This window comes from Pan paniscus, chromosome 11 (assembly GCF_029289425.2).
Source record: "Pan paniscus chromosome 11, NHGRI_mPanPan1-v2.0_pri, whole genome shotgun sequence".
NCBI classification, from domain to species: domain Eukaryota; kingdom Metazoa; phylum Chordata; class Mammalia; order Primates; family Hominidae; genus Pan; species Pan paniscus.
Genome location: NC_073260.2, coordinates 14,752,812 through 14,772,234, shown reverse-complemented (window position 1 = coordinate 14,772,234; position 19,423 = coordinate 14,752,812). Strand labels below are relative to the sequence as shown.

Sequence of the window (19,423 nt, the reverse complement as noted above, 5' to 3'; positions counted from 1 at the left end):
CTAGAACCAAACAATACTTCTGTCCTATATGAGTCTTAGAACTCACGGCATACTCGGTCAGGTTGTTTCACATTGTCAGGCATGTGCTCATGCTGCTCCTCTGCTTAGGAGACCCTTTGCCACTTCACCAGCCTGGCAAACATCTATCAGTCTCTCAGGATGACTTCCTGAGTGAGGCCTAACCTGATAGCCCTCTGCACAACTTCTGTACTCACAAATGAGCACTCTGCCCTCTGCACAGCTTCTGTACTCTACAGTATTGCTATCAGTATGCCCCGAACACTTCATTACACTTATTTATGTGAGGATCTATTTCCCTCTGCTAGACTTGGGTATATCACAGGGCAGGGAGAGAGTCTTATTTTTTCTGTATCCCTAATGCATAGCTCAATACCAAGCACAGAGCAATCACTAGTGAACATCAGTTGAATGAAAGAACAGTGCATGAGCATACATCATTTTATTGCACTTGGCTTGTTTTTTTTTTTTTTTTTTTTTTTTGAGACAGAGTCTCACTCTGTCACCCAGGCTGGAGTGCAGTGGGTGGCGCAATCTCAGCATCTCAGCTCACTGCAACCTCCACCTCCCACGTTCAAGCGATTCTCCTGCCTCAGCCTCCCGAGTAGCTGGGATTACAGGCGTATGCCACCACACCCAGCTAATTTTTGAATTTTTAGTAGAGACGAGGTTTCACCTTGTTGGCAGGATGCTCTCGATCTCCTGACGTCATGATCTGCCCTCCTCGGCCTCCCAAAGTGCTGGGATTACAGTGTGAGCCACCGCGCCCAGCCACTTTATTGCATTTTTTACAAATTGAAGGTTTGTGGCAACCCTGCATCAAGGAAGTCTCATCAGTACCATTTTTCCAAAAGCATGTGCTCACTTTGTGTCTCTGTGTCACATTTGGTAAGTCTTGTAATATTTCAAACTTGTTCATATTATTATATCTATTATGGTCATCTGTAATCAGTGATCTTTGATGTTAGTAATTGTTTGGGGGTGCCACGAACCGCATCGAAATAAGATGGTGAACTTAATCGAAAAATGTTGTATGTGTTCTGACTGCTCCACTGACCAGCCATTCCCCCATCTCTCCTTCTCTCCCCTTGGGCCTCTCCATTCTCTGAAACCCAACAACATTGAAATTAGGCCAGTTAATAACTCTAGAAAGGCCTCTACGTGTTCAAGTGAAAGGAAGAGCCACGTCTCTCACTTTAAATCAAAAGCTAGAAATCGTTAAGCTTAATGAGGAAGGCACGTCAAAAGCAAAGATAAGCCGAAAGCTAGGCCTCTTGCTCCAAAGAGCCAAGCTGTGAATGCAAAGGAAAAGTTCTTGAAGGAAATTAAAAGTGCTACTCCAGTGAACACACAAATGATAAGAAAGAAAAACAGCCTTATTGCTAACATGGACAAAGTTTTAGTAGTCTGGATAGAAAGGCAAACCAATCACAACATTCTGTTAAGCCAAAGCTAATACAGAGCAAGGCCCTAACTCTCTTCAATTCTATGATGGCTGAGAGAGGTGAGGAAGCTGCAGAAGAAAGGTTTGAAGTTAGCAGAGGTTGGCTCATGAGGTTGAAGGAAATAAGCTGTCTCCATTACATAAAAGTGCAAGGTGGGCCAGGTGCAGTGGCTCATGCCTGTAATCCCAGCACTTTGGGAGGCCAAGGCAGGCAGATCATGAGGTCGGGAGATCGAGATCATCCTGGCTAACATGGTGAAACCCCGTCTCTACTAAAAATACAAAAACAAAATTAGCCAGGTATGGTGGCAGGCACCTGTAGTCCCAGCTACTCGGGAGGCTAAGGCAGGAGAATGGTGTAAACCCAGGAGGCGAAGCTTGCAGTGAGCCAAGATCACACCACTGCACTCCAGCCTGGGTGACACAGCGAGACTCCATCTCAAAAAAAAAAAAAAAAAAAAAAAAGGTGCAAGGTGAAGCAGCAAGTGCTGATGTAGAAGCCGCAGCAAGTTATCCAGAAGATCAACGATGAAGGTGGCTACACTAAACAACTGATGTTCAGTATAGATGAAGGGGCCTTATATTGGAAGAAGACACCATCTATGGGCTTTCATAGCTAGAGAGAAGTCAATGCCTGGCTTCAAAAAATAGGCTGACTCTCTTGCTAGAAGGTAATGCAGCTGGTGACTTTAAGTTGATACCAATGCTCACTGACCATTCAGAAAATCCTAGGACCCTTAAGAATTATGTTAAATCTACTCTACCTGTGTTCTATAAATGGAACAACAAAGCCTGGATGACAGCATGTATGTTTATAGAATGGTTTACTAAATATTTTGAGCTCACTGTTGAGACCTACTGCTCAGAAACAAAGATAACTTTAAAAATACTGCTGACTGACAATGCATCTGGTCACCCAAGAGCTCTGATGGAGATGTACAAGCAGATGAATGTTGTTTTCATGTCTGCTAACATAACATCCATTCTGTAGCCCAAGAATCATGGAGTAATTTTTGACTTTCAAGTCTTATTATTTAAGAAATACATATCATAAGGCTATAGCTGCCATAGATAGTGATTCCTCTGATGGATCTAGGAAAAGTAATTTGAAAACCTTCTGGAAAGGATTCACTATTCTAGATGCCATTAAGGACACTTATGACCTCATAGGAGGTCAAAATATCAGTATGAACAGGAGTTTGGAAGAAGTTGATTCTAACCCTCATGGATGACTTTGAGGGGCTTCAGTGGAGGAAGTAAATGTAGAAGTGGGAACAACAGCTAGAAACTAGAATTAGAAGTGCATCCTAAAGATGTGGCTGAATTGCTGCAATTGCATGATAATTTTTTTTTTTTTTTTTTTCAAGACAGGGTCTCACTCTGTCACCCAGGCTGGACTGCAGTGGTGTGCAATCACAGCTCACTGTAGCCTCCATCTCCTGGGCTCAAGCAATCCTCCTGCCTCAGTCTGCCAAGTAGCTGGGACTACAGGCATGCGCCACCACGCCCAGCTAATTTTTAAAAAATTTCAGTAGAGACGAGGTCTCACTATGTTGCCCAGGCTGGTCCCCAAGTCCTGAGCTCAAGCAATCCTCCTTCATTGGCCTCCCAAAGTGCTGGGATTACAGGTGCAAGCCACCACACCCAGCCCATGATAAAACTTTAATGGATGAGGAGTTGCTTCTTATGGAGGAGCAAAGAAAGAGGTTTCTTTGTAGATGGAATCTACTCCTGGTGAACACTGTTAAAATGACAACAAAAGATTTAGAATATTACATTAACTTCATTGATAAAGCAGCAGCAGGGTTTGAGAAGATTGACATGAATTTTGAAAGAGGTTCTACTGTGAATAAAATGCTATTAAACAGCATCGCATGCTACAGAGAAATTTTTCATGAAAGGAGGAGTCAATCAATAAAATCGGCTTCATTGCCTTATTTTAAGAAACTGCCATAGCCATCCCCCAACCTTCAGCAACCACCACCCTGATCAGTTAGCAGCCATCAACACTGCAGCAAGATCTCATAGCAGCAAAATGATTCACTGAAGCCTCAGATGGTCGTCTGCATTTTTTAGCAATAAAATATTTTTAAGTTAAGGTATGTAGGGTTTTTTTCTGACATAATGCTACTCCACATATAACAGACTATAGTATAAACACAACTTTTATATGCACTGAGAAACCAAAAAATTCAAGTGACTTGCTTTATTGTAGTGGTCTGGAACCAAACTCGCAATATCTCTGAGGAATGCCTATCGCTTCTCTATTTGCAAATCAAAGCACAGTTTATAAAAACTCCAGATGACAAACTGGTGAGCCAGCCCAGAGACCTTGTGCCAATGCTCAAAGCTCAGTAATCAGCTCCCTAGGTCCCTTCACAGTTCTGAGGCCCTGGTGAAAGAAGGACCAATTAGTATGCTTTAAGTGAAACCGTATGTTCTAAAAGGGTAAAAAATGTAGTTGCCCACTACCTTGCCAAAGGCCACTTTTTCCAAAATTCTCACCAGATTCAGAATAATGGGCCCCAAACACAGACGTGTGCATTATTGGCCATTCCCATTCTTATTTGCCCAGAAAGTGCTTTTGTAACTTCTTCCACATGTAACAATGTTCAGAGAAAGTGCTGGAGTCTGCATTCATCACTAAGACCGCAAATTATGAAGCTTCAACAATGCGAATGAGCACTCTTTTACACATTACATTCACATGACTTTACTAACGCAGCCATCAGAACCAAAGGTTCTGCTTCCCTAAGGCGCTGGATCAATAATTCCCCCCTCCCTACCAACAGTCTCACTTGCTCTGTAGCCTAGGTTGGAGTGCAATGGCAAGATCATAATTCAATGCAGCCTTGAACTCCTGGGCTCAAGTGATCCTCCTGCCTCAGCCTTTCAAGTCAACACTTTTACAAAACTAGAACTCCTCTCTCCTCAGCTCCTCACAAGACATTTATCATTCTCCAAAGTGCTCACTTTGGTAAGACTAATGGTTAGTGAAACTAACTAACTAATAAATCAAGTCTAAGTTCTTGTCAGCGTATGATATATGATGGACTTTCCATACTAAAACTATTCTATGATAGATGGTTTTTCTCTCGCATCAGATTGGTAACCTATGGCAAATGTTTTAGTGTATGATTCCAAATGGCATGTGGAGACAAGAGCAGGAGTGCTGAGAGAAAATTAATTTCTACATATCCTAAAGGAACCTAGATCTAGAATTTTTCGTGACGGAGTCTCACTCTGTCGCCCAGACTGGAGTGCAGTGGCGCGATCTCCACTCACTGCAAGCTCTGCCTTCTGGGTTCACGCCATTCTCCTGCCTCAGCCTCCCGAGTAGCTGGGACTACAGGCGCCCGCCACCACGCCCGGCTAATTTTTTGTATTTTTTAGTAGAGAGGGGGTTTCACCCTGTTAGCCAGGATGGTGTCGATCTCCTGGCCTTGTGATCCACCCGCTTCGGCCTCCCAAGTGCTGGGATTACAGGCGTGAGCCACCGCACCCAGGAACACGTCGTACTGTTAAGATTCTAGGTTCCTGGCCCAGCGTGGTGGCTCACGCCAGTAATCCCAGCACTTTGGGAGGCCGAAGCAGGTGGATCACAAAGTCAGGAGATCGACACCATCCTGGCTAACAAGGTGAAACCCCGTCTCTACTAAAAAATACAAAAAATTAGCGGGGAGTGGTGGAGGGCGCCTGTAGTCCCAGCTACTCGGGAGGCTGAGGCAGGAGAATGGCGTGAACCCAGGAAGCAGAGCTTGCAGTGAGCCGAGATCGTGCCACTGCACTCCAGACTGGGCGACAGAACGAGACTCTGTCTCAAAAAAAAAAAAAAAGAAAGAAAAAAGAAAAAAAACCAGTATAATGTGATGGTCAGTTTCTTAAGGTAACTGGTTCATGGTTCAAACAATGGTATGGCCGGACTATATCCAGTGACAGGAAAAGACACTCACTGTGGCACATCATCACCTCTCCCTCTTCCTGCTCCCAGTCGAATAAAAGAGTCGAGGATGGCAGATTTTCTTGTCAGCAGCAATTAACAACTACCTCATGGCAAAGTTAAAAACAAAAACAGGCCGGGCCGGTGGCTCACGCCTGTAATCCCAGCACTTTGGGAGGCCGAGGCGGGCGGATCACGAGGTCAGGAGATCGAGACCATTCTGGCTAACACGGTGAAACCCCGTCTCTACTAAAAATACAAAAAATTGGCCGGGCGCGGTGGCGGGCGCCTGTAGTCCCAGCTACTCGGGAGGCTGAGGCAGGAGAGTGGCGTGAACCAAGGAGGCGGAGCTTGCAGTGAGCCGAGATAGCGCCACTGCACTCCGGCCTGGGCGAAAGAGCGAGACTCCGTCTCAAAATCAAACAAACAAACAAAAAATAAAAAATAAAAAAATAAAAAAACATAAATGCATATGATAGTGTACATGTAGACATACTCTTATAATAATGACCAAGGCCAAGACTTGATGGCTACCACCTACTGGTTGCCAAGCCTTTCATTTGCATTGCTCTTCTTTCCACACTGACTTGTGCACATTTTGAGATTAAATGCTCACGGGAATGGTGTCTGCTTTTTTCTTTTTTCAAATGTCTAAAACATACATTTTCTTGTGCAGTGGTTATTTAATATACCATAAATAAATATATCTGATACTTAATAAGTTATCCATAACTTATTAGCTCCTTTAAAAAGCAAAGCTGGCTGGGCACCTTGGCTCATGCCTGTAATCCCACCACTTTGGGAGGCCGAGGCAGGCAGATCATGAGGTCATGAGATCGAGACCATCCTGGGCAACATGGTGAAATCCCGTCTCTACTAAAAATGCAAAAATCAGCTGGGCGTGGTGGCGCATGCTTGCAGTCCCAGCTACTCAGGAGATTGAGGCAGGACAATCGCTTGAGCCCAGGAGATGGAGGTTGCAGTGAGCCGAGATCGCACCACTGTTCTCCAGCCTGGTGACAGAGCAAGACTCTGTCAAAAAAAAAAAAAAAAAAAAGCAAAGCTAGTCTACTGTAGCCATCACACTGAGGCCACATGCTGAAACCTCATAGAAAGGAAAACATTTCGCTAATGGTAAATAGGATGCTAACAGAGAAACAGAAAAATGAGGTTTCGACTCTCTCTACATTTTTGCCAATTGTAATTCAGGCCTCTAATTTTACCATGTTAAGAAAAATATTAAAATATTCTATTTTGCAGCCATACATTTGGAAGAGCAAATAAGTCACAAGAAATACCTAGCAAAAGTAGTTAAAAAAAAAAAAAAACCCAAAAAGCAAAAACCCTCAAAGAAATATAGGGCCCCAAAGTGAGAGCAAATCCCACTGCTAGCTCATCTTCTCCCCCAGTCACTCTCAAAAGCTCCACTTTTTAAGTGGTGAATATTCAACATCTGTTAAGCAACATTAAAACTATTTTTCCTTCTTTGTAGATCAAAAAGGAGATCTGTAGTTTAGGTGAGGAATTCTAACTCACCTCTGTTCCCAGTGCTTAGAAAATAGTAAATACTTCACGAATGTTAGCTGCATAATAATTTTATATACAGAGATTAGAATAACAAGCCATTGATATAACCCCTGAACCCAGAAGGCAGAGAGGTTGACAACTCCAAAGTTAGTAAGGCAATGATTAGCATGCTAACAACATTCCCAACTTCACTACTTCACGGCAAAGCTCCTGAGAAAGGGCTATCAAACATGGTCATGGCAACTGTCTTGGCATCTATTTATCTATCAAAACACAGGAAATTAAGACTAACTTTATTATCCTTCTTTTCCTGGTTATGATTTAACATCTCTGTTACCTTAAAGCCCATCCCCCTCTCCATTTTCTTCCAATCAACAGAACTGTAAAAGACTTTCTGTAGAGAAAAGGCCAGAAATTTTGCAGGGACCCATTCATGACTAATTATCACTACCACAGGAATAGCATATTAACACTGCAATTGGTTCTAGAAGGCTCAGCAGCTGGCCCCACTGGTTGTACAGCATTTTCAAGGCTAAATTTCCAAAGAGCCCCTCCCTTATTGTCGCTTACCGAATGGAGGCACTCCCTGGAGACCTTAGAGTATAAACACCACCAGCCATAGGCTCACCCAAGAATTCTCTTTTTCTTAATTTCCCTAAATTTGCTCCTCTTTGAAACTCATTTCAATTCAAGCCACATTAAGCATGTTCTGGGCACTCTTGACAGTTTTCTTATTTAATTCCCATAGCGGTCCTGTGAGATAGGTATTACTATCCTCTGTTGCATATATAAGGAAATTGAGGTTCATAGAGGTCAAGTGACTTGGCCAAGTGACAGAGTCAAGCTGATGAGGTTCTTTCTCCAACACCAGGAAGCCTGTAGCAAAGCCATATACGTAGCCAAGTTTTTATGAGCCATCTGGGCAACAGGGGATGAGTCCTTGCCACACAGACCAAGGGATCCATCCAGAGGCAACAGAAGCAGCAGTAGTTTTTGTTTTTTTGTTTTAATGGTTTAAAAATCCTACAGGAATTCTGATTGGTCCCACTAACAATCCATCGAGGCTCACCAGCAGGTTGACTCCTGACCTTCCATGCTTCTCATCCTAATTAATGCAAGGTCCTTGGATCACACAGTGTGAGCATCAAGACCCTGTTAGAGTTAGCAATGACCTTTACATCTATCAGGCTTTTCAAAATATGTAAAACAGCTGTGCAGTGTGAACACCCCCCCACCCCCCACCACACACCCTGACCAACTCTTAACCTTGAAATATGGGTAGATGCATTTTTCCTAATTATAGTGTTTTCCCCAAGTTTTTAGGAAATGACTTTTCACACGGCTAAAAACCATTTGAGATGTAGCTTTTCAATTGCCCAAGCAAACTACTGAGGCATGCAAAAAGAAGATTCTTGCAAATAAATTAATTTCCTCGGCTTAAAAAGAAACCCCAGTAGCAGGGGAACAGAAAAAAACGAATGATGTGAAAAAATTGGTGGTCGCGGGGTGGGAGATTGTTTGGTTGCCATACTTGTGCCTCTGATATCCTTTTGTTCTCCCACCTCATTGTATTAAGGATGCTAAATCAAACATGATTGCAGTGATGTTTGTGTGTGAAAATGACAAAAGCAATGGGCCAAAATCCCAACCTCATCTTGAACCCTGAGGACTTTTATGGCTTTTCCTTCACTAGGCCCTCCCCTTAATACACATTAAAGACCACATTGTTCAAAAGGGTCATGGTAGGTTTTATACCCCATTTTAATACAACGGAAATGGCAACTGAATTTCCAAGTTTTGTTAGTAATATTTGTACGTCCATGGAAAATGTCCATTAAAATAATCGATTCTTTGGTTTAAATATTAATGGAGAATTACAATATATCAGAGGGGCAGAATCAATTGTGTCAAGGAGGTACTGTTTGCGGTGATTAAATCAGATTTTCTTCCTGTACATCATTTTCCCCAGCAAAAGGGTACCGATTAGAGATGGGTTAAAAATATCCAGATGATGTGAGGCATCCAGATATTTTTCCTAGCCTCAAAATTGTCCAGATTATGTCAGTTTTCAACTCAAGAAGCCTAGAATAAACTAAACTTGCTAATTTCAAGCGCAGGTCTCCCCGCCTCCCCTTATTTCATTTGTCTGTCTGCAAGCCACATTATGGACCCCCAGTTCATTTATGCATTTATTCCTGGAAGATTTCAAGTTGGGAGAAGACTATTTAAGGCTGTTTAGGATTCCATTTTTCTCAGCTGTTACCAGTCAGTTGTCACCAGTACTTTGGAGGTTTAGTAGAAGAAAGGTGGCAATGACTCCATTACTCTTTCCAAATGCCATAAAGAATTTGCATCAAAAAAGTACCTAATGAATTAATGCCTTAGTCCTCTGGAAAAGGATACAGTAAAACAGGAATGTTACAGGGTTTGGGAAAGGGGAATCTGAAAAATGAAAATCTGGGCTGGAGTAAAAGAATAACAAACTTGGTAGTGTTTTAAATATCACAATTTCACTGGCGGAACTGCTCACTTTCCCAAGCTCAGGTGTTTTTGCTTAACACCCATATAACATGTATTAAGATGTGGCACGATATCACAACTTTAGTGCATTTAAAAATCAAATCTACAATTTTTGTAGAGTTCTTGACTATAAGTCTGGTTTAAATTATCTCAAAATAACACACTAGGAACATCTGTTTAGCTCAGTTGAAGTTTCGAGAGCCAATACCAGCTGTTGGGGGAGGGATTTCGCACATGTGTTACTCAAATCCTAACCAAATCTTAGTTTTTTCATCCCCTTAATGATGCCTCCAAAACCAACAGGGTAAAGCAAACATTAGAATAAAAAAAAAGAGAAAAAGGGAGGGAGGAAGAGAGCAGAGAGGGGGAGAGAGAGAAGAAAAAAGATTACTTACTCAATGCTTTGATGCATGTGACCAAGACCAAAATGATCACCCTCTCCAATTCAATACAGTATTAGCATGAGGACAAAAGGCATTTAAAAATCAATTTGGAGTTATTTCTAGTGGGGGTTGCCTAATCTTTGCAAGTTGAGGAATGAGAATATTCCCCAACGTTGAAAGGGCACTCAAGTATTTTTCTCCTTTAAGCGGCAATCTAATTTTCACAGAGAATTCATTCGGTGTCATTGTTTTGGTTTTAGGTGTCTGTCCTGCCAGGCAGGGGCCGTGCACAAGGGCTGCATCTATCTTGAAGTGTGCACAATGGCCTCTCTTACAGCTCTCTCTCTCTCTCTGTTATTGATCCTTACAGATGCTCCAAAGCCCTTCCCCCACCTTTCTCCAAATCCCAACCCCCATTCTGAAAGATAGCTTAAGAAATAAGACTTCCTGCCTAGCGACTGGCAGGGCTGAAAGACCAGATTGTATGACTCCACAGATCAGGCCTGCCACAGTGAAAGCTTGAATAGAGTTAACCCTCTGTGAACTAAAACAAAACATTTGTATGCCCAGCTGTGACAAAGGTTAATTTAAATGGACAAGGGCCCAATATCTAAAACCAGGCAATGCTTTTTTTACAGTAGCATTTTCACTGACCTCTTTTGTAAGCAGTTGATTTTGCCTCTTAAGATTCCAAAACCTCCTACAACTGGGATAATTCATTTTGCTTTATTAGAATTTTCAATGAAAGATCTCAGTGAACAATTTTAAATTCATTTCCTTATTTTATGAAAGTTCTTGTTTTGGTACCATAAGTTATTTTCTGCAGTTGAATGGCTAAGAAGAACTGAAGTTTCAAAACTTAAATATGAACCAGGGGAGAACTTTCTGTGCAAACCTTTTTTCTCTTTCAGAGCTAGCGGACTACATATCACTAAGAGACTCAAGCTTGTTGAAAAAAAATCTAAATTCTCCAGAGTCATCCCTTCTAAACTCATGTAATTACTGCTCTGGGACTCTGCCAGCTCCTAAACTCCTGTCCAACAGATCCAAAGCAAATCTTACTTCTTAAACTACTCCTTTCTGGAAAAGCTAGTATATCCAGGATAGTTTAACAAAGAATTTCTATGCATACTGGGGGAGGAGGCTGTTCAAGATAAATAACAGGCCTTATATATAACTGGTATTTTCTACGAACTTTCTCTTGTTTCTGCTAACTTGCACTAAAAACCAATAATTCTGGCATGTAAGGTGCTGGGGTACAACATATAAGGGAGGAATGAAGCCAAGGTTACTAAAAAGAAGAATGCTATTATCAGAGGGGGTCCCACTTCCCTGGTTTGTGCATCCCCAGAGTGAGAATGAAACTGCAAAGCTGCCTTTGGCAGATGTTAGCCACACTACAAGAGGCTGGGAAGCTTTCCCAGGACCAGCTATTTCGTAGGGTTAATGCCAGTCCTAGAAATTTATCAACTGCTTCAAAGAGTCGGGAACACTTCTCAGTAGTGCTTGCCTTTAAGAAAACCAAACTCTTCGCAAACTCTTAGCTTGTACTTTATAAACATGGCAAAACTTTAATACTAACATTCATCCATTTTATCTGTTCCTTCAGCTGTATGTGTCTTTCCTGGCCTAAATAATAAAGTTGTGGAAAAGTGGGGTTTCTCACATAACTAGGAGACTATCCCAAATAAACAAGTTATAACACTAGTGACTATTCATTACATACACACACATGCAGAAAATGTACCCATTTAAAAAGCAACCCACTTAAAAAGAAATTAGCAATGGCTTAGTCTTATATCCCAAACTGTAAAGTATAGAAGCTCCCTACCAGAGGATGAGGTTGCCTTATCAATGGCCTCATGACCCCAATTCTATCTATAATTAACAGTAGTAAATAAGACTTTGGCAGATAGCGAACTGGATTAAGGAATTTAAAATATAAACAACATCTGTCAAGAAATAAACAACAATTTTTAATGTAAATTTTATCTATGTACTGACACGTAAATTTAATTTTTTTAAAATCACTATAAAATTTAAATTAATCCCCTTTCTTCTGCTCTTCATCAACCACAACAATGAATTCACTGCAGTTCTCTCTCACTTTTCTCCATTCCAAAACATTTACAGCCACTTGCTACATACATGAAAACTTTCTAGCTGAATTCTGCGAAGACACAAAAAAAACAGTTGCCTGTGGACTGCCTCCCTTCTCCCTCAAGGCTATTTGCTCTAAACCTTCAAAGAAAATTTCTAACCCTTAGATTTGGGCCCCAGACTGTTCCTTACCTTCCCATGTCTCCATTTCATGCTTCTTGTAGTCTGCTGAAAAGTTCTATTGCAGCCATGAAGAAACAGAGATTACAGGACAAGTCCAGCTTGATGACTACCCTTCCGACACTTGGTCAATTCCTCTAAGCCGGGACTACGACAGTCATCCTCACAGGTCAGTTTACAAGCTGGTCATGTGATTGCAAAGTTCAGGCTCTAAGGTCACAACGTGTACGGAGTTCGTTTATTACCAAAGGTTATCTAAGTGGAACTGATAGACTTATTTTCTTTAGTTAACAATACTGCCTAGCACGTCTTTCTGAAAACTATTATGGGAACCATTTCATGGGAAATTCTCCTCCAGTCTTCTTTAAGCTAAGATCCTAAAATTAAAAGGCAGCATTTTAAAAGAATTTATTTAAAAGGGTTCTGGTATGTGGGGCTTTTCTTCTTTTTTTTCAAGAACTATTCTATGCTATAGTCTTCCAGACTGGATTAGAAAATTTAAAGCCAAAACCTTTCGGTCTAAGGAAAAGACAAAACGGAAACTCAATGTTAGGTATGCAGGGTTTTTCTGGGGGGTATGGGGGGCGTGCAGAAGTGGGATTCCCTGTTTTCTGTCATTATAATAAACAATGACAAGGCAAATTCCTCTAAGAAAATTAATACACAGAGCTAAGAGTTGTTTGCAGGGCTTACTTTAACTCTAGCCCTTCATTTCTATGCTCTGGTTATCTATACTAGTTTGAAAGAATGCAAGAATGCTCTGGTTATACATATTAGTTTGGAGAACAGAAACTAGGTCTGCAAAATCCTTTTACAAAGCAAAAGTTACTAATTTCACCACCCCCAATCCTTACCCTCAGCCAAAAGTTTACACCTTCAAACTAAGCTTCTTGCTTCATTCCCCTAAAACTCATAAGATCTTAAACAATCATCATGCTATAGCTTCCCTGATTCATGAACCACACCAGCAGCATGCAGCAGAGTGTATAACACCGAGTGTGCACATACACACTCATACCTTACCACAGTACCCCAAAGGCTGGCAAATTGGAGCCACATGCTAATGGCACATGATGTCAAACATTCAGCTAAACATTCAAATATCAGGACACAATAAAAGGGCAAGCTTCACTAAGAAGGTGGAATGTCCCCAAGAGAAACTGATTCCTGAGGATAAATGCTTTTTAACTGTGTAAAATGTTTCATTCTATGAAATCTCCCCTGCCAATTTAGCTTTAGGAATAACTTAAAGGCTATGCACACTTTACAGCAGTATTCCAGAAAAAGGAGACCCTTCTTGGAGTAGGACTGGAATCTGTCACTTAGCAGCCATATAACTGAATGGCAAATATTGCTACTACCATTACTAGAGGGCTTTTCTAACCAACAGAGAGCATTAGGGTCATCTTACAAAGTAGAGCCTAAAGAGAAAGTGACCAATGATTTAGACGAGGAAAAAGGCTGTAATTTGTCTAAAAATAAATATTCTGCCACTGCCATGACACACTTTACCCCATCATAAATACACTGACCAGCTTTCCCACCCCCACCCCAACCCCATAGATTAATATTTTCTTCTCAGTCCCTGTGGATTTAACGTAGTTCTTAAATGATTTTAGTAAAGTGACTACAAATAGAATGAGGGTGGAAAAAATGGAAGGGAAGGTCCACTAGCAAAAAGCTACTCAACTGGAAACAAAGGGCAGCTCTCTGTCTCCCTTAAGGATATGGATTTATTAGAACTAAATATCTGCACACAACAGAGGTGTAGTAAGCCTCTGTGCTTTATTGCACCAACTTTTGGAGGAAAAGATGAATAAGGAGCTATTAGTCTAACTTCTGCTACCAAGACTGAAGCAGACGCCTTGATTTTCAAGGTGAGTCCAACTAACAATCCTTGATGCACCCATAAGCCTGAGAACAAATCTTTAACATAGCTTAAGGAGACAATTAAGTTTCATCTTTGGATATAGAGCCACATTTCTTCAGCATTCTCAGTCCCACAAGTTTTTTGAGAGCACTTTATAGACTCTACTGGGAGGAAGAGGCGAGAGAAGATGAACAGACACCACACTGCCCATGTGAATGCAAAAGATGAACTCTAAATCTTATTTTTTTATTTGAGACAGGGCCTTGCTCTGTCACACAAGCTGGAGTGCAGTGGTGCAATCATGGCTCACTGCAGCCTCCACCAGGGCTCAAGCAATCCTCCCGCATGAGCCTCCCACGTAGCTGGGACTACAGGGGACTACAGGCACGCACCACCACGCCTGGCTAATTTGTAAAAATTTTGGGTAGAGATGGGAGTCTATGTTGCCCAGGCTGGTCTTGAACTCCTGGGCTCAAGTGATCCACCTGCCTTAACCTCTCAAAGTGCTGGGATTACAGGCATGAGCAACCACACCCGGCCTAAACACTAATTTTTAACTACGCCTCCAAGTAAGATTGTTTAGCTGGGGATGGGTGTGCACACCAGTAGTCCCAGCTGTTCAGGAGGCTGAGGCAGGAGGATGGCTTGAAGCCAGGAGTTTGAGGCTGCAGTGCGCTATGATTGTGGCCTCTGAATAGTCACTGCACTCCAGCTTGGGCAACAGAGTGACCTCGTCCCTACTTAAAAAAAAAAAAGAAGAAGAAGAAGAAAAATCATTTAAGATTAACAGTACTGGAATTTATAAGTGGGAAGGAGAGAGAAAACAGGAAATCAACATTTTCTACTTGCTAATACTAGCTTTGAAATGTGGGAAAAAAGTAGATAAACAAAATTCTAAATCCAAACATACGTAGCATTTGCATACTGCAAATCTAATGGGGTCCAAATTATTATTTTAAAATTTTGTTCTTTATATAACGGCCTTTTGTAAAAACGAAACCAAATAAAAACAAACCAAAAAAGGGGGGCAGAGTAAAATAAAAAAAAAAATAAAAAAAAATAAAAAACAAGTAAGGGAAAGAGAGGAAAAAAATAAGACGATTTATTGTTTCTCCTCAGCATCCTCCTTGGTCTTCTCCCTTCTCCTTCACCGAAAGAGCTTCTAGCTTTTCCGCCACTTTTTCGGCATGATCGCTTTTTTGCCGGATCTTTTCTTTTCTCTCTCTCCAATCTCTTTACTGCATTCTTCAAACTTTGTTTTGAATTTCTGTGCATTCTCAGCATTCAGGAAGCGGATGGCCAGCAGCTCTGGCTTGGGGCACTCGTCGTTCCAGACTCAGGCATGGTCATTACCCACGTTGGGTTTCAGCTCCACCATTGGCGTGTAGTGGTTGGCACAAATCTTCAGGGTCTTGTCCCTCCTCATGAGGAGGCGGGTGGTCCCCTTCTCCTTGTGCTTCAGGAGCTTGACGTCACCAGTGCCTCGCTCGTTCCATTCTGGGAAATGGTTCTCTGCGGCAAATCACAGTTTCGCCCCCATTTTAAAAAGTTCCTCTTTGGCCGGGGGCGGTGGCTCACTCCTGTAATCCCAGCACTCTGGGAGACCGAGGCGGGTGGATAACCTGAGGTCAGGAGTTTGAGACCAGTCTCGTCAACATGGTGAAACCCCATCTCTACTAAAAATACAAAAAATAGCTGGGCGTGGCGGCGGGCGCCCGAGGCAGGAGAACCGCTTGAACCCGGGAGGCGGAGGTTGCAGTGAGCCGAGATGGCGCCATTGCACTCCAGCCTGGGCGACAAAAGCGATACATCGTCTCAAAAAAAAAAAAAAAAGTTCCTCTTCATCTTCCTCCAGCGTTTTAAAATTTCTTGCTCAGGAAGAGATACTGGCTTAAACTGAGGGTCATGGTTGGACTCGTCTGCATTCTCAATGGAAGTATCGTGGTCTTCCTGAGTGTCCGTGGCGGCCGCCATGAGGGCGCGGCGGCGGCGTCCGCTCGGCTGAGTCGGTCGTCGCCGGCTCCGCGGCCTCTCGGCGACTACTCGTAGCTCCTTCCTTCTGCGTCTGGCCATGAAGTCCAAATTATGAATGGCAGAACCTTAGTTAACCACCAAGAGATTGTTTCCACTTTCATTTTAAAGATGGACAAACTGAATGAAGCTCAAAGAAAGGAAGAGGCAGGAGTCATCAGACCAATAGAGAAGAAAATAAAATATCCCAGTCCTCCATTTCTTCCACTAAACCACGTATCTTGAGGACAGGAAAAGGCAAAGCCTCTTTTGAGATGTTCTTAACACCATTTCCCATATGTTTATTCAAATAGACGCTCTCAAAGATGACTGCAGATTTTGAGGCTGAAGGGGTAAGTTTAGTTCTTCAGTGTAAAACAAAAGACAGCAAATCTAGTGGCCACATGATCACTAGAATCATTTCTGCCTTATTTGTTTTTAAGAACCTTTCAATGAATGTCTGATGCAAAGTGAAAGCCCGGTGACCATTCTCAAGGAGAGGGACTTGTATCCATTTTAGAAAATCAGGAGCATGCAGAAAATGTTTCAAATTCCTTTTTAAACTTACAGAGGTTAAAACAAAAAACAAGAGCCCAAGATCTCTGGTTCTCATCTGTCAGATCCTTGATACAGACATTCCCTATGGCAAGGGAAAGAGTTTAATTCAACTAAATAGGAATAATGAAATCACAGTCAAATGAAGTCCATATTATCTGGGACTAAGAAGCAAAGTTCCTGAGAGTGGAGAAAGAATGAGAGCAACTAAGAACATCCTTGGATACAATTTCCAGTTATGCCTTCAACTCCTGGAGGTGGAAAGAATTCATAGTTCAGGAAAAAACTCAAGGATTGGAAACTAAAATAAAATATTCCAGAAACCAGGTTTTAAAAATCCAATTCTACAAACACTCATGGAGTGTCTCCTATGAGCTAGGCACTATGCTGGCTATGTTGACATAAAATAATATTATGTGATCCTTGCCCTAGAAGTACTCATCATCTGCTGACCTCCAACCTTATTTCTCACCACTCCATACTAACTCACGAGCAGTGCACATACACCAAACAGATAAATGACAGTATGATGTTATGAGTACTGTAACTAAAGTGGGTAAGAAAAGTGTTAGAGAAACAAAGATGAAGAAGCAATTCATTAGAACAGACTGAGGTGCCAGAGAGGGCATTACATTTGGGCTGAACCTTGAAGTTCCACAGGCAGACAAGTAGGAAAGGTATTTCAAGACCTGAAGGAAGAAGGAGAAGGAATAAAGACGATCTCAAAAGATTCTGTAATGCCAATGCTATGTAAAAGAGTAATATGACTGGCTGTGGGGGGGAAAAAAAAGACTACAGAGTGTGCTTTAAGAAAAAAAAAAAAAAATGCGGTGGCTCACGCCTGCAATCCCAGCACTTTGGGAGGCCAAGGCGGGTGGATTACCTGAGGTCAGAAGTTCAAAACCAGCCTGGCCAACATGGTGAAACCCCATCTCTACTAAAAATACAAAAATTAGCCAGGCATGGTGGCACACGCCTGTAATTCCAGCTACTCGGGAGGCTGAGGCAGGAGAATTGCTTGAGCCCCGGAGACGGAGGTTGCAGTGAGCAGAGATCACGCCACTGCACTCTAGCCTGGCCGACAGAGCGAGACTCTGTCTCAAAACAAATAAACAAACAAAAAAGACTGGCCAGGTGTGGTGGCTCACACCTGTAATCCCAACACTTCGGGAGGCCAAGGTGGGTGGATCACAAGGTCAGGAGATCGAGACCATCCCGGCGAACACAGTGAAACCCCATCTCTACTAAAAATACAAAAGATTAGCCGGGCGTCATGGTGGGCGCCTGTAGTCCCAGCTACTCGGGAGGCTGAAGCAGAAGAATGGCGTGAACCCGGGAGGCGGAGCTTGCAGTGAGCCTAGATGGTGCCACTGCACTCCAGCCTGGGCGACAGAGGGAGACTCTGTGTCAAAAAAAAAAACAAAAAAAAGAAAAAAAAAGACTGTATATAGACTATATATATAAAGCATATATAGAGTATGCTTACATAGGCTCAGCAAGGTGGCTCACACCTGTAATCCCAGTACTTTGGGAGGCAGAGGTGTGTGGATCGTTTGAGCCCAGGAGTTCAAGGCCAGCTTTGGAAACATAGGGAGACCTGTCTCTATAAAAAAAAAATTAGCCAGTATGGTGGCACACGCCTGAAGCCCAAGCTATCCTAGCTGAGGTGGGAGGGTTGCTTGAGCCTGAGAGGTTGCAGTGAACTGTGATCACGCCACTGCACTCCAGCCTGGGTGACACAGCAAGACCCTGTCTCAAAAAAAAAGAACAGCCTTGTGTTAACAACCAAATGCAATATATGTACTTTTAGATCCTGATTTGAACCAAACAATTGCAAAAAGACATTTTTGGGACAATCCAGGAAATTTAAATATGTGTAAGACATTTAATTAGGTAAGTTTCCTACCTGCGAACTGAGGAACCTGGAAAAGGTGAGCTTTTCCTCCATTTAAAATTTCTCACAATTCCCCAGTCAAGATTTTATCCATGAATTTTTAAAGTATCCCCATCAAGAACAGATTATAATATGAATAAATAAGTCCTTTTTGAATGAAAACAAAGGAATCAGATACAGAGCATATAAATATAAACGCAGTCAACTATTTTGTCTCCTGAGAGGTCTAAACAAGTTGGGACTTATTCATCACATTTGGCACCCATGACTGTTTACCTTCTTCTCAAGACCCAGATTGGCCCAGAGATTAATGCAAATAAATACTCTAGCCCTGAACACAGCAACAGCTCAAACTGCTGTTAAGCAACATGTGAAGCTGAAGTAAAAAAAGATCAAAGTTGTACAAAGCAAGTCTCAAACTTGGGGGCAGAGTAAAGTGACAGGCTTTCTCCTTTGGTGCTCCTATAAAGGTAGACCACTTGAAGGTTAGTTTTTCCAAGCCAACTCTGGTTTCAGCCCTGACTTCTCTGGTTGTTTCATTTGTTCATACATCCATCTACCTGACCTAGAAACAACGTCAGATGATATAGGAAAAGACTTCTATCTAAAAAGAACTCAGTTCTATGTGAGAATTCTGGGAAAAGGCAAGATAAAATGCCCCCATTAAGTGTGGCATGATCTCATTGAGTCCCATCAGTGGTTCCCAGGAACCTATGGTATAAAGGCCCACACTCCTAAGGCCCTCCCTCTATAACCCAGCTCTTCCTGACTTCTCCAGCTTCATTTCCCACCACTCCTCTTAAGTACCCATTACTCCAGCCATGCTGACCCACTTACTTATAGTGCAAATATTATACTAAGCTATTCCATTTGCCTGGAATAACTCTTTTCACTATTTCCTTATAGTTTCCACTCCCACTTACTAATTTTACTGGACTCAATTTAAAAATCACCTCCTCTGTAAAATATTTTAAGACTCCAT

The 19,423-nt window shown here is 42.1% G+C and overlaps 1 protein-coding gene and 1 pseudogene across 8 annotated transcripts in view; both read right to left on the bottom strand.

The window, feature by feature from the left end:
* NR6A1 (nuclear receptor subfamily 6 group A member 1) overlaps positions 1 to 19,423 on the bottom strand; it is a 254,041-nt gene that overhangs the window by 65,937 nt on the left and 168,681 nt on the right. The window contains exon 1 of one of the 8 annotated variants that reach the window (XM_008960138.5): positions 12,125 to 12,196. The exons of the other annotated variants lie outside the window; for them this stretch is intronic. Within the exon in view, the coding sequence (XP_008958386.1) occupies positions 12,125 to 12,140 (16 nt within the window). The 5' untranslated portion in view covers positions 12,141 to 12,196. Of the gene's footprint in view, positions 1 to 12,124; positions 12,197 to 19,423 lie in introns of those variants that run through there. 8 annotated transcript variants of the gene reach the window in all.
* Positions 12,550 to 15,522, bottom strand: LOC100992929 (ran-specific GTPase-activating protein-like; annotated as a pseudogene).